The sequence below is a fragment of the Tachyglossus aculeatus genome, chromosome 10 (assembly GCF_015852505.1).
Source record: "Tachyglossus aculeatus isolate mTacAcu1 chromosome 10, mTacAcu1.pri, whole genome shotgun sequence".
In the NCBI taxonomy this organism is placed as follows: domain Eukaryota; kingdom Metazoa; phylum Chordata; class Mammalia; order Monotremata; family Tachyglossidae; genus Tachyglossus; species Tachyglossus aculeatus.
In genome coordinates, this window is record NC_052075.1 from 58,861,195 (window position 1) to 58,877,117 (window position 15,923).

At 51.8% G+C, this 15,923-nt stretch overlaps 1 protein-coding gene across 1 annotated transcript; it reads left to right on the forward strand.

The window, feature by feature from the left end:
- The first annotated feature begins 9,512 nt into the window (after positions 1-9,512).
- On the forward strand, positions 9,513-15,501 carry BLOC1S1 (biogenesis of lysosomal organelles complex 1 subunit 1). The gene is made up of 4 exons (XM_038753007.1): positions 9,513-9,648; positions 11,344-11,416; positions 14,879-15,011; positions 15,168-15,501. The coding sequence occupies exons 1-4, from the start codon at positions 9,588-9,590 to the stop codon at positions 15,276-15,278; spliced, it is 378 nt and encodes a 125-aa protein (XP_038608935.1). The 5' UTR covers positions 9,513-9,587; the 3' UTR covers positions 15,279-15,501.
- Positions 15,502-15,923: the final 422 nt, after the last annotated feature.

A 15,923-nucleotide genomic window follows, 5' to 3' on the forward strand; every position in this document is an offset into this window, starting at 1 on the left:
CTCAATCTCTCCTCGAAGGGCAGAGAGAGAAAGAAGAAAATGGGGAGTAGGGGGAGTCCTGGTCCGGGTGGGTGAGGGGAGGGACGGCAGGGCGTGGAGAACTTGCCACCTCCCCGGCTATTTATAATCGTCCGCCCGGCTGCCGTTGCTGGACAGAAGATCGTCTGACGGGAATCCCATTTCCCCTCCCCGCTCCTCCCTCTCTGCTATTAAATGGGGATAAGGGGATGTCTCTCTCTCTCTCCTCTGGGTGAGTCTCTCTCTCTCTCTCTCTCTCTTTGGGTCTATCTCTCTCCCACCTCTGTTTCTGAGCGTCCCCCCTACTCCAAAATCAATCAATCAATCGTATTTATTGAGCACTTACTGTGTGCAGAGCACTGTACTAAACGCTTGGGAAGTACAAGTCGGCAACACATAGAGACAGTCCCTACCCAACAGCGGGCTCACAGTCTAGAAGGCCAAAAGGCCAGTTTTGGGGAGCGGGGATGAGCCGGACTGAGGAGCCCACCCCCGACACCCAGTCCTTCTGACCTGTCCCTTCCCTTGGCCGGTTTAGACCACCCCATAACACCCCAGAGCTGACCCGGCTCCACTCTGGGACCTTTCTCTCGCAGCCTCCACTCCCACCCAGGGCCTGGGAGTAAGAAGGACCTAGATTCAAATCCCGCCTCCACCCCTTGTCTGCTGTGTGACCTTGGATAAATCATTTAACTTCTCTGGGCCTCGGTTACCTCACCTGTAAAATGGGGGTTGAGACTGTGAGCCCCACGTGAGACAGGGACTGTGTTCAACGCATTGTCTCCACCCCAGCCCTTAGTACAGTGCCTGGCACGAAGTAAGCACTTAACAACTACCATTATTATTATTATTATTGTCCCACCCCACCTCTGAGATTAGAGACACCAAGGCCAGGGATCTCACCAGGGGCAGAGTTCAACCCACGGGCCAAGGATTCTGCCAATCAATCGCATTTATCGAGCACTTTACTGGGTACTAAGCGCTTGGGAGGATACAATAGAACAGAGTTGTTAGTTACATTCATTCCCTGTCCACAAAGAGGTTAGAGTCTAGAAGGGAGGCAGAGTTCACACCAGGGGCCAGGAACTCAGAAGTAGGAAGAGGGCGGCATCCCGCCGGATTGAGTGGAGGAGCAGGGAGCAGAAACAGCTCCAAGCCACCCTGAGCCAAGTCCTGCCTGCCCGCCGATTTAGTCCAGGTTATAAATAGCCCCAGTCAGCCGGCGGGGAGCCTGGTAAACGGTAAACTTAGCCCCGAGTTTTGTCTCTGACGGGATGACCCCGCTTTGGATCTGGGCCTTGGCGGCTGTTGGAGTCCAAAGAGAGGATGCGGGGGCGGAGGACTAGGGGCGGGGGCCGGGGCCAAACGGCCGAGGAGGGGTAAGCCAGAGCCTGGGGTGGTTGTCACTGTTCTGCTGGTTCACAGTGGTCAGCAAATAGGGGTTGTAGGCTGTTCCTGCAGCCAGGGTTGTCTCGGCCATCCGCGGGCTGAAGGAGAAAGGGACACGGCCTGTCTTCCTGGGGCTCACAGTCTGGGTGGCGGGGAGTTGGGTGGATGGGGAAGATGCCCACAGAGTGGACAGTCCCCATCCCCACTGACCCATAAGCCCAGGCCGGCCAAAGGAGGGGGAGGGAAGTTGAATGGGTAAAGGTGGTTGGGGGGGAGGGGGTACAGAGGCAGAGGGAGATGTGGGAAGGTTTCCTCGGGCCAAGGCTCCAGTCTGTTCTCATCCATTAATTCAATCATATTTATTGAGCACTTACTGTGTACAGAGCACTGTACTAAGCGCTTGGAAAGTACAATACAGCAGTAGAGACAATCACTGCCCACAACGAGCTCACAGTCTAGTGGGGGGGGGGGGGGAGACAGAAATGAATACAAGTAAACAGGCATCAATATAAATAAATAAAATTATAGATATACACATAAGTGCCGTAGGGCAGAGAGAAAGGCCAAGAGCAAAGGGAGTGAGTCAGGATGACGCAGAAGGGAATGGAAGATGAGGAAAAGTGGGGCTTAGTCTGGGAAGGCCTCTTCCCATTCCCAGCCCCCCTCCTCCTGCCGCCTCTGGGGTCTGAAGCTCTTTCTGGGGAGGGGAGCGAAAGAGGAACCAGTGAGCGGGTCTGGGGGCAGAGGCTGGGGATCCTGGGCAGTCAGGGGGAAGGGAAAGGGGTATCTGTTCCTCCTTTTGTCTCCCAACCCAAAGTCCATTGCAGGGATCAAATACCCTCTTCCCTGAGCACAGAACCCCTCATTCATTCATTCAATCTAATTATTCATTCATTCAATCAATCAATCGTATTTATTGAGCGCTGTGTGCAGAGCACTGTACGAAGCGCTTGGGAAGTACAAGTTGGCAACATATAGAGACAGTCCCTACCCAACAGTGGGCTCACAGTCTAGAAGGGGGAGACAGACAACAAAACAAAACATATTAACAGAATAAAATAAATAGAATAAATATGTACAAATAAAATAGAGTAATAAATACGTACAAACATATATACATATGTACAGGTGGTGTGGGGAGGGGAAGGAGGTAAGGCGGGGGGATGAGGAGGGGGAGGAGGGGGAGAGGAAGGAGTGGGCTCAGTCTGGGAGGAGGGGGCTCAGTCTGGGAGCACTTATTATTATTGAGCACTTTATTATCATTATTATTCAATTATTGAGCACTTACTGTGAGCAGAGCAGTGGCCAAAGCGCTTGGGAGAGTACAATATGACAGTAAAGAGACACATTCCCTGCCCACAGAGAGTTTTCAGTCTAGATGGGGGAAGACGGACATTCATACAAATAAACTACAGATTTGTGCCTAAGTGCTCCCGGGGACTCCAGCCTCCTCCTTCCAGCCTCCTTTCTTCATCCTCTGCCCTGCCCTGTCTCACCCTTCCTCTGCCCCGCTCCCCGTCCCGGATTGCCCCTGTTCGGCCCCTGCTAGGCCCTGCCACTGCCCTGGCCCTCTCTACTCCTGCCCTGCTCTGCCTCTGCCTCTATTCTGCATCCACCCTGCCTTTCCCTCCGTTCGGCTGTTTTGCTGGCTCACGGTGGAACCGGGCACTAGCGGCTGCAAACCTTTCCTCTTCCCTCCCATCCCACATCCCCTCTCTCTCCTCCTCTGGTTCGCCGCCCCGACAACCCCCACCCCCGGCCTGGTTCCCTAGAGCCGCTGCTGGCCGATTCCTTCAAGAAAGAGGCATCCAGCTCCTTAAAGAAGCAGAAGCACTCTCCTCCTTCCTCCCCAGCCCCTTCCCTAAGAATTCCACAGACACACTTAGCAGTTATGCATATAGGCATACTCAATTATTCATTTTGACCACTCTAGTTATAAATATTTTTATATTTGTCCCTCCTGTTAGAGTGGAAGCTCCTTGGAGGAGCGAGAAGCGGGGAACCTGACACTTCATGATGCTTTACTTCTAAGGGCTTAGTGAGGGCACTGCACCAAGTCATTACTCAACAAATGCTATTACTACTAGGATGATGGGATGATGATGGCAATGATGATGAGCACAGTGAGCAATTGATTTTTTTATTGAGCGTTCACTGGATGCAGAGCATTGTACTGAGACCTTGGTAAGTGTGATCTCTGACCTCGAGGAGCTAACGGTCTAATGGGGAAAATAAACACCAAAATACATTCCCCCATTCCCTTCCGCGTCGCTCTTGCACTTGGATTTGCCCCCTTTATTCACTTTTCCCTCAGTCCCACAGCACTTATACCCATATCCATAATTTATTTCTATTAATGTCTTTCTCCCCCTCTAAACTGGAAGCTCACTGTGGGCAGGGAACGCGTCTGCCAATTCTGTTATTTTGTCTCTTCCAAGCACTTAGAAGGGTGCTCTGCACATAATAAGTGCTCAACAAATACAGTTGATTGATACTGCAGACAGGAAGAAGCAATAGTGTATATGTATATAAGTGTAAGGGTGGGGGAGGAGATCAGCACGATCAACGGCTGGAGAGATGAGAACGAGGCACAGCGAATTGTTTAGCTTGAGAGGAATAAATAGCGCGAGCTGGGATGGGGTGGGAGGAAAGTGAGGATAGATGGGAATGATGATAAAGACGCTGGTGATGAGATTGAGGGCGATGATGATGACAGGGCATCATTCATTCAATCGTATTTATTGAGCACTTACTGTGTGCAGAGCACTGTACTAAGCGCTTGGGAAAGTACTATACAACAATAAACAGTGACATTCCCTGCCCCCATTGAGCTTACAGTTTTTCAGCTAATGTCACACACGAGGCACAATGCTCAGACCAGATTAGGTGGCCAATAGTGTTCTGCACATAGATTTCAGTAAGTACAACTTATTGATTAAGGGAAGTCTTTGCCCCCCTACACCAGTGCCCAGTGGGGAGCAGCGTCTTGTCTGCTGTGTGACCTTGGGCAAGTCACTTCACTTCTCTGTGCCTCAATTCCCTCATCTGTAAAATGGGGATTAAGACTTTGAACCCCCTGTGGGACAGGGACTGTGCCCAACCCAATTATCTTGTATCTCCTCCAGCGTTATTAGAACAGTGCCTGGCACATAGTAAGTGCTTAACAAATAATATTATTATTATCTACCAGAAAGAGCAGGTACCTTATCCAAGCTCTCCCATTGGCCTGCTGGATTATTTGGGGCTAGTCATTTAACCTCTCTGGGCCTCAGTTTCTTTATTTGTGAATTAGGGATGAGCCACATCATCCCTCTTTCTCAGACTGTGGGCCTCTTGTGAGGCAGGGGCCATGTCTGATGGAAACATGTCTACCAACTCTTGGTATGTGGTACCCTCCCAAGCACTTAGTACAGTGCTCTGCACAAAGTAAGGACTCACTAAATGCCATTGAGAAGCAGTGTGGCCTAGTAGATAAAGCAGGGGACTGGGAGTCAGAAGGACCTGGGTTCTAATCCTGGCTCCACCACTTAGTCTGCTTAGTGATGATGATGGTATTTGTTAAGCCTTTACTGTATAACGAGCACTGTCCTAAATGCTGGGGTAGATACAAGGTAATACCTTGTGGGGCTCACAGTCTTCATCCCCATTTTACAGATGAGGGAACTGAGGGACACAGAAGTTAAGAGACTTGCCCAAAGTCACCCAGCTGGCAAGTGGCGGAGTCACTATTAGAACCCACGACCTTTGACTCCCAAACCTGTGCTCTTTCCACTAGGCCAAGCTGCTTCTCCTTGGGCAAGTCACTTCACTTCTCTGGGCCTCAGTTATCTCACCTGTAAAATGGGGATTAAGACTGCGAGCCCCAGGTGGAACAGGGACTGTGTCCAACCTGATTATCTTGTACCTACCCCAGTGTTTAGTACAGTGTCTGACACAAAGTGCATAATAATAATAATAATGGCATTTGTTAAGCACTTAGAAGCTTAACGAATACCTTTAAAAAATGGATTGGCCTGGAATCAAACCCAGCCCTTAGCAACGAATAATAATAATAATAATAGTGGCATTTATTAAGCACTTACTATGTGTAAAGCACTGTTCTACGTGCTGGGGAGGTTACATGGCAGATAATAATAATAATAATGATAATAATGGCATTTATTAAGTGCTTACTATGTTCAAAGCACTGTTCTAAGCACTGGCGAGGTTACAAGGTGATCAGATTGTCCCACGGGGAGCTCACAGTCTTAATCCCCATTTTACAGATGAGGGAACTGAGGCCCAGAGAAGTGAAGTAACTTGCCCAAAGTCACGCAGCTGACAATTGGCAGAGCCGCAGTTTGAACCCATGACCTCTGACTCCAGAGCCTGTGATCATTCCACTGAGCCACGCTTCACAGTCTTAATCCCCATTTTACAGATGAGGGAACTGAGGCCCAGAGAAGTGAAGTGGCTTACCCAAAGTCACGCAGCTGACAAGTGGCGGAGCCGGGGTTTGAACCCATGACCTCTGACTCCAAAGCCCGTGCTCTTTCCACTGAGCCACGCTCACAGTCTTAATCCCCATTTTACAGATGAGGGAACTGAGGCCCAGAGAAGTGAAGTGACTTGCCCAAAGTCACACAACTAAATGGCGGAGCTGGGATTAGAACCCATGACCTCTGACTCCAAAGCCCGTGCTCTTTCCACTGAGCCATGCTTCACAGTCTTAATCCCCATTTTACAGATGAGGGAACTGAGACCCAGAGAATAATAATAATAATGGCATTTATTAAGTGCTTACTATGTGCAAAGGCACTGTTCTAAGCGCTGGGGAGGTTACAAGGTGATCAGGTTGCCCCACGGGGGGCTCACTGTTTTAATCCACATTTTACAGATGAGGGAACTGAGGCCCAGAGAAGTGAAGTGGCTTGCCCAAAGTCACACAGCTGACAAGTGGCGGAGCTGGGGTTTGAACCCATGACCTCTGACTCCAAAGCCCGGGCTCTTTCCACTGAGCCACTCTCACAGTCTTAATCCCCATTTTACAGATGAGGGAACTGAGGCCCAGAGAAGTGAAGTGACTTGCCCAAGGTCACACAGCTAAATCGCAGAGCTGGAATTAGAACCCATGACCTCTGACTCCAAAGCTCGTGCTCTTTCCACTGAGCCATGCTTCACAGTCTTAATCCCCATTTTACAGACGAGGGAACTGAGGCCCAGGGAATAATAATAATAATGACATTTATTAAGTGCTTACTATGTGCACAGCACTGTTCTAAGCACTGGGGATGTTACAAGGTGATCAGGTTGTCCCACGGCGAGCTCACTGCTTTAATCCCCATTTTACAGATGAGGGAACTGAGGCCCAGAGAAGTTAAGTGACTTGCCCAAAGTCACACAGCTGACAAGCGGCGGCACCGGAATTTGAACCCATGACCTCTGACTCCAAAGCCCATGCTCTTTCCACTGAGCCATGCTTCACAGTCTTAATCCCCATTTTACAGATGAAGGAACTGAGGCCCAGAGAATAATAATAATAATAATGCATTTACTAAGCGCTTACTATGTGCAAAGTACTGTTCTAAGCGCTGGGGAGGTTACAAGGTGATCAGGTTGTCCCACGGGGGGCTCACTATTTTAATCCCCATTTTACAGATGAGGGAACTGAGGCCCAGAGAAGTGAAGTGGCTTGCCCCAAGTCACACAGCTGACAAGTGGCGGAGCCAGGGTTTGAACCCATGACCTCTGCCTCCAAAGCCCGTGCTGTTTCCACTGAGCCACGCTTCACAGTCTTAATCCCCATTTTACAGATGAAGGAACTGAGGCCCAGAGAATAATAATAATAATAATAATAATGCATTTACTAAGCGCTTACTATGTGCAAAGCACTGTTCTAAGTGCTAGTGAGGTTACAAGGTGATCAGGTTGTTCCACGGGGGGCTCACTGTTTTAATCCCCATTTTACAGATGAGGGAACTGAGGCCCAGAGAAGTGAAATGGCTTGCCCAAAGTCACACAGCTGACAAGTGGCAGAGCCAGGGTTTGAACCCATGACCTCTGACACCAAATCCCATGCTCTTTCCACTGAGCCACACTTCACAGTCTTAATCCCCATTTTACAGATGAGGTCACTGAGGCCCAGAGAAGTGAAGTGACTTCCCCAAAGTCACACAGCTAAGTGGCAGAGCCGGGATTAGAACCCACGACCTCTGACACCAAAACCCGTGTTCTTTCCACTGAGCCACGCTTCACAGTCTTAATCCCCATTTTACAGATGAAGGAACTGAGGCCCAGAGAATAATAATGATAATAATAATAATGCATTTATTAAGCGCTTACTATGTGCAAAGCACTGTTCTAAGCGCTGGAGAGGTTACAAGGTAATCAGGTTGTCCCACGGGGGGCTCACTGTTTTAATCCCCATTTTACAGATGAGGGAACTGAGGCCCAGAGAAGTGAAACGGATTGCCCAAAGTCACACAGCTGACAAGTGGCGGAGCCGGGGTTTGAACCCATGACCTCTGACACCAAAGCCCATGTTCTTTCCACTGAGCCACGCTTCACAGTCTTAATCCCCATTTGACAGATGAGGTCACTGAGGCCCAGAGAAGTGAAGTGACTTTCCCAAAGTCACACAGCTGACAAGTGGCGGAGCCGGGGTTTGAACCCATGACCTCTGACACCAAAGCCCGTGTTCTTTCCACTGAGCCACGCTTCACAGTCTTAATCCCCATTTGACAGATGAGGGAACTGAGGCCCAGAGAAGTGAAGTGACTTGCCCAAAGTCACACAGCTGACAAGTGGCGGAGCCGGGATTAAGCCCATGCTCTTTCCACTGAGCCACACTTCACAGTCTTCATCCCCATTTTACAGATGAGGGAACTGAGGCCCAGAGAAGTGAAACGGCTTGCCCAAAGTCACACAGCTGACAAGTGGCGGAGCCGGGGTTTGAACCCATGACCTCTGACACCAAAGCCCGGGCTCTTTCCACTTAGCCACACTTCACAGTCTTAATCCCCATTTTACAGATGAGGGAACTGAGGCCCAGAGAAGTGAAGTGACTTGCCCAAAGTCACACAGCTAAGTGGCGGAGCCAGGATTAGAACACACGACCTCTGACTCCAAAGCCCGTGCTCTTTCCACTGAGCCATGCTTCACAGTCTTAATCCCCATTTTCCAGATGAGATAACTGAGGCCCAGAGAATATTAATAATAATAATAATAAAGGCATTTATTAAGCACTTACTATGTGCAAAGCACTGTTCTAAGCACTGGGGTGGTTACAAGGTGATCAGGTTGTCCCACGGGGGGCTCACAGTCTTCATCCTCATTTTACAGATGAGGGAACTGAGGCCCAGAGAATCAACCAATCAAGCAATCGTATTTATTGAGCACTTGCTGTGTGCAGAGCACTGTACTAAGCGCTTGGGAAGTCCAAGTTGGCAACATATAGAGACAGTCCCTACCCAACAGTGGGCTCACAGTCTAGAAGGGGGAGACAGAGAACAAAACCAAACACACTAACAAAATAAAATAAATTGAATAGATATGTACAAGTAAAATAGAGTAATAAATACGTAGCGTGGCTCAGTGGAAAGAGCACAGGCTTTGAAGTCAGAGGTCAGGGGTTCGAATCCCAGCTCCGCCACGTGTCTGCTGTGTGACCTTGGGCAAGTCACTTCACTTCTCTGAGCCTCAGTTACCTCATCTGTAAAATGGGGATTAAGAGTGTGAGCCCCATGTGGGACAACCTGATCACCTTGTAACCTCCCCAGCGCTTAGAACAGTGCTTTGTACATAGTAAGCGCTTAACAAATGCCAACATTATTATTATTATTATGGCCAAACATATATACAGGTGCTGTGGGGAGTGAAGTGGCTTGCCCAAAGTCACACAGCTGACAAGTGGCGGAGCCGGGGTCTGAACCCATGACCTCTGACCCCAAAGCCCGGGCTCTTTCCACTGAGCCACAGTGCTTCTCATAGAGTGCACGACTCGGCACTAGACAGATGGCACCGTGATAAGTTTTATGCCCACGGTTCGGGTTCAGCGGGTGAGGCGCGCGCGCGCGGCCGCCTCAGCGCTTAACGCCGGCCCCCCCTCGAGTCACGTGACCCGGAAGTGGCCAAGGCCTGGGCCATTGCCGTCGCCGAGCGGTGTTTTCCGCCCCTATCTCCGGTCGGATCCCGGCTCGGCCATGCTGTCCCGCCTGCTGAAGGAGCACCAGGCCAAGCAGAACGAGCGCAAGGAGCTGCAGGGTGAGGAGCCAAGGCGGAGCGGCCCGCGGCCTAGCCGGGGCCGGAGCCTGGGCCTCGAGTAGCCGCCCGCACGGCCTCGTCGCCGGGGCAACGGGCCACGCCCCCTCGTGGCGACAGGCCCCGCCCACCATGGCAACGGACCCGAGCGCGCCTCCTATTGGCCCGCCGGACGAGTAGCAGAACGGGACGGGGGAATAATAATAATAATAATGGAGGTATTTGTTAAACGCTCACTATGTGCCAAGCACTGTTCTAAGCGCCGGGGGGTCTACAATCAATCAATCGTATTTAATAATAATGATAATAACGATAGCATTTATTGAGCGCTTACTACGTGCAAAGCGCCGTTCTAAGCGCTGGGGAGGTTACAAGGTGATCAGCTTGCCCCACGTTGGGCTCACAGTCTTCATCCCCATTTTACAGATGAGGTAACTGAGGCACAGAGAAGTTAAGTGACTTGTCCAAAGTCACACAGCTGACAAGCGGCTAAGTGCTTACTATGTGCAAACCACTGTTCCAATCGCTGGGATAGATACAAGGTCATCAGGTTGTCCCACGTGGGGCTCACAGTCTTAATCCCCACAATAATAATAATATCAGTAATAATAATGATGGTATCTGCTAAGCACTTACTATGTGCCAAGCACTTTTCTAAGCACTGGGGTAGATACAGGGTCATCAGGTTGTCCCACGTGGGGCTCACAGTCTTAATCCCCATTTTACAGATGAGGTAACTGAGGCACAGAGAATAATAATAATAATAATGATGGTATTTGTTAAGCACTTACTATGTGCAAAGCACTGTTCTAAGCGCTGGGGAGGTTACAAGGTGATCAGCTTGCCCCACGTTGGGCTCACAGTCTTCATCCCCATTTTACAGATGAGGTAACTGAGGCACAGAGAAGTTAAGTGACTTGTCCAAAGTCACACAGCTGACAAGCGGCTAAGTGCTTACTATGTGCAAACCACTGTTCCAATCGCTGGGATAGATGCAAGGTCATCAGGTTGTCCCACTTGGGGCTCACAGTCTTAATCTCCATAATAATAATAATAATAACAATAATAATAATGGTGGTATCTGTTAAGCACTTACTATGTGTCAAGCACTGTAGATACAAGGTCATCAGGTTGTCCCACGTGGGGCTCACAGTCTTAATCCCCACAATAATAATAATATCAGTAATAATAATGATGGTATCTGTTAAGCGCTTACTATGTGCCAAGCACTTTTCAAAGCACTGGGGTAGATACAAGGTCATCAGGTTGTCCCACGTGGGGCTCACAGTCTTAATCCCCATTTTACAGATGAGGTAACTGAGGCACAGAGAATAATAATAATAATAATGATGGTATTTGTTAAGCACTTACTATGTGCAAAGCACTGTTCTAAGAGCTGGGGAGTTTACAAGGTCTACGCGCTGGGGAGGTTACAAGGTGATCAGGTTGTCCCAAGGGGGGCTCACAGTTTTAATCCCCATTTTACAGATGAGGTAAACTGAGGCACAGAGAAGTGAAGTGACTTGCCCAAGGCCACACAGCAGACAAGACTCTCAAGCCTGTGCTCTTTGCACTAAGCCAGGCTGCTTCTCGGCAGGGCTTCGTGGGGGACCCCGGTGGGGGAGGGGTGGGGGCCGGGCAGTGAGGGTCTTCACGCCCCTCACCTCTGCACTGTCCCCTCTCCCCTCTCCCCGCCAGAGAAGCGGAGGAGAGAAGCCATTGCGGCGGCAACCTGCCTGACCGAAGCCCTGGTGGACCATCTGAACGTAGGGTAAGGCACCCCCCCCGAGCCGGACAGGGGGCATCCCCCGGATCCATACCCCCCGAGGGTGAACCTTACCCTGGCAATCAACCACCGGTGGGGTGAAGGGGCCTGGAGGAACAGGAATGCCCTCTCTGCCTACCCCCCTGCCCAGATCCAGGTGGCATATGCACACATCTGTCATCCTATCGGAAAAAAGAATTTGCCTGCCACAGATCCTCCTCCCCGCCCCCCATCTTTCCTGTCGTCTTTTGTGTGTGTGTGTGGTATTTAAGTGCTTAATGTATGCCGGTCACTGAACTATGCACTGGGTAGATGCAAGATCACCAGTTTGGATATAGTCCATGTCCCATATAGGGCTCACAGCCGTAATCCCCCCATTTACAGATGAAGTAACTGCAGCACAGAGAAGTTAAGTGACTTGCCCAAGGTCTTTCCCGTCTCCTCCCTCCATCTTTCCCTCCTCCTCCCCTGGTTTTCCCTCCTCTTCCCTGCATCTTCCCTTCCAACTACCCCATCTTTCCTTCATCATCATCATCAATCGTATTTATTGAGCGCTTACTATGTGCAGAGCACTGTACTAAGCGCTTGGGAAGTACAAGTTGGCAACATATAGAGACAGTCCCTACCCAACAGTGGGCTCACAGTCTAAAATGGGGGAGACAGAGAACAAAACCAAACATACTAACAAAATAAAATAGAATAGATATGTACAAGTAAAATAAATAAATAAATTGAGTAATAAATATGTACAAACATATATACATATATATATTCCTTCCTCCCCTCCATCCTTCTCCTTCCTCACCCCGTCTTTCCCCCTCTTCCTTCCCCATCTCCCCTTTCTCTCTCCTCCCCCCATCTTCTCTCTCCTCCTCCCCCATCTTCCCTCTCCTTCACCCCACATCTTCCCTCTCATTCATTCATACAGTTATATTTATTGAGCACTTACTGTGTGCGGAGCACTGAACTAAGCTCTTGGAAAGTACAGTTCAGCAACAGAGACCATTTCTACCCAACAACAGACTCACAGTCTAGAAGAGGGGAGACAGACAACAAAACAACTAGACAGGCATCAATAGCATCAATGTAAATAAATAGAATTGTAAATATATACACATCATTAATAAAATACATAGAATAATAAATATGTACATATATACACGATTGAATAAGTATGATTGAATGTACACAAGTGCTGGGGGGGGGGGGGAGCAGAGGAAAAAGGGGGCTCAGTCTGGGAAGGCCTTCTGGAGGAGGTGAACTTTCAGTGGGTCTTTGAAGGGGGGAAGTGTGCTAGTTTGATGGATGTCAGGAGGAAGGGCATTCCAGGCCAGAGGTAGGACTTGGGCCAGGAGTCGACAGCAGGACAAGGAGTCGACAAGGCACAATGAGGAATTTAGCAGCAATCATCTTCCCCTCCTCTTCTCCATCTTCCCCCTCCTTCACCTTCCAGATCCCTCCCAGAGGGGCAACAGGGACAGGAGCTGGGCATGGCCTTCCTGAACCCTGAAGGGAAGGGCAGTGTCAGGCAGCAGAAAGGGAAGGGATAGAGGGGGTTGGGAAGTTTTCCCCTCAGGCTCGAGGTCAGGATGACTCTATTTCCCGCCCCCCCCCCCAGCCACCTCAACACTCGGGAAGTGGTTGCTTGGAAATGATGCCGCAGCTGAGTCAGCCAATCATTGATCTGTGGGGGCACCTGTTGCAGCTGTTGGTGAGGGCATGAGCTGGTTGTCAGGACTGCCCACCCCCACTCTGCTCTCCCAACCTCTCGTCTCACCACCCGCTCCCCAATCACAGAGACCTGCTGGCCCCTGCCAATGCCCCCAACTGTCTCCCTGAGTCCATCCCCCCCCCCCCCCAATCCCAGCCTAGCCTCCCTCCCATCCCCTCAGGGCAACTAAGCTGGTCTGAAAGGGGTTTATGTTGCTGCCCACAGCCCTTTGCTGCCAGGGGCCAGAACAAAGACCCGATTTGTCCCACCCATGTCAGGTGCCCTGGGTGCCCCCCCTCTCCGCCCCCACAGATTCCTCACAGGCCAAGCTGGGGCCAGAAAGAGTCGCACAGTGGGGGAAGGGGCCTTGGGGACCCCAGAGAGAACGCGGGGGACAGAGGGGAAAGGGGAAGAACGGGATCAACATGCACAAACACATGTGCACCAAGTGCGCGCACACATATGCATACCCCACACACACTGTCCACTCCCTGAGGGCAGCAGCAATCGGCTGCCTCATTCCACAGCGGGGAAGAGCTCCTGGCAGGGCAGGACCCTCCCCTGACCTGGCATTCCTGGGAAGGGGGACACGCCTCCCTCCCCTACCCCTCCCGCCCTGGCCAGGCCTGCTGCCTGCTCCCCGGGGTCTCTGATTGCTGCCAGATGTGCTCCTGATGTGCGCTTTCTCAGCATCCCCCTGGGTCCGCTCCTTCCTCTGTCCCCCTCCCCCCACCAAGCTGCCCAGACTCTCCTCAGTTGGGAGCTGGAAGAGGGGCCAGGCCAGCGCCCTGATCAATCCATCAATCAATCAATCCATCGTATTTATTGAGCGCTTACTGTGTGCAGAGCACTGGACTAAGCGCTTGGGAAGTCCAAGTTGGCAACATATAGAGACGGTCCCTACCCAATAGTGGGCTCACAGTCTAGAAAGGGGCTTGTGCCAAGCCAGCCGAGACCCTGGAAGGACTTGGGTGTCGCCATGAGAGCGGAGACGACCAGGCAGTTGGGTAAGGAGACCAGGGTCATGTGCATAAATTTAGCATCCTAATGATAATAATAATAACGGTGGTAATAATAACAGGAGAAGCAGCGTGGCTCAGTGGAAAGAGCCCGGGCTTTGGAGTCAGAGATCATGGGTTCAAATCCCAGCTCCGCCAGTTGTCAGCTGTGTGACTTTGGGCAAGTCACTTCACTTCTCCGGGCCTCAGTTCCCTCGTCTGTAAAATGGGGATGAAGCCTGTGAGCCCCCCGTGGGACAACCTGATCACCTTGTATCCCCCCAGCACTTAGAACGGTGCTTTGCACATAGTAAGTGCTTAATAAATGCCATTATTATTATTATTTTTTTTTTTAGGTGCTTACTATGTGCCAGGCACTGTACTAAGCGCTGGGGTGGGTATAAGCAAATCAGGTTGCATATAGTCCCTGACCTGTATGAGGCTCACAGTCTTAATCCCCATTTTACAGATGAGGTAAGTGAGGAACTGAGATGTTAAGTGAGTTGACCAAGGTCACACAACAGACACATCGTGGAGTGGGATTAGAACCCAGGTCCTTCTGACTCCCAGTTCTATCCACTAGGTCACACTGCTTCTCTTTGCCGCATGACTGTGTGAACATGGAGATTTCTCCCAGCCGCCGGCCGGCCCCACCCTGGCCCGCTCCTCCCGCAGCCAGTCCCTCCGTGCTCCCGGCCCCTGCCCGGCCCCCGCCCGGCCCCCGGTCTCCCCTCACTGTCCCCCGGTCCCGGCCCACAGGGTGGCCCAGGCGTACGTGAACCAGAGGAAGCTGGACCAGGAGGTGAAGACACTGCAAGTGCAGGCCGCCCAGTTTGCCAAGCAGACCGGGCAGTGGATCGGGATGGTGGAGAACTTCAACCAGGCCCTCAAGGTGACCCTGCAGCCCCAGATGACCCCTGGCTCCAGCCCTCGGGCTTTGGGGATCCTGCCACCACCTGGGGCGGGGGGGAGCCTTACGGAGAGGGGGGCGGGGGGAAGAGTGATGGCATCTGGGCACCACCTGAACCCTTCTTGGCCTCCCCCACAGGAGATCGGGGATGTGGAGAACTGGGCCCGGAGCATAGAGCTGGACATGAGAACCATCGCCACGGCCCTAGAATACGTGCACAAGGGCCGCCTGCAGCCGGCACCACCCTAGCCCCCGACCCCGCAGCCCTGCAGGCTCCCCACGGCTCTCCTAGCCCCCCACCCAGGGCCTCCTATGGCCTTCCTGACCCCCCTTCTCAGTGGGGTGAACCCCCACCCCGAGCTGCACGCTGACATGAGCCAGGTGCCGGAGCTGTGACGCCGAGCAGCGGTGGGGCCCAGTGGCCTCACAGTGGGCACGGGGTTGGGATTGGTTTAATATACAGTGAACGTGCCTTCTGCCCCAGTGTTTTATTTGGGGGAGGGGAACCAGAAATGGGGAGGAGGAACAGGAAGAGTCCTCGCTCAGCAGATTCCGATTGAGGCCCTGTCTGCGGGCCTTAGCTCCGCTTTTGGGCAGGCAGGACCGCCAGTTTGCCCCTTCCCCACCTGGCACAATGGCCCATTCAGAGTCCTGAGCCAGGCCGGGGGGCATCGGTCACTTCCACTGAGACCACGTGTCTGGCCGGTCGGTGACAGCCCTGAGGGGGAGGCCCCCTATCCCTGCCACCCAGCCCCCACCTGGGGCTGGCACAGAGCGGCATCCCGGTGCAGGGGCCTAGGAGGGGAAGGGGGGTGGCGGGGTGAGTCAAGGCCTGGCGAACACCCAGCTGGCACGGGGTTGAGAGGGGGGCGCGGGGAGGGCCTCAGAGACTTA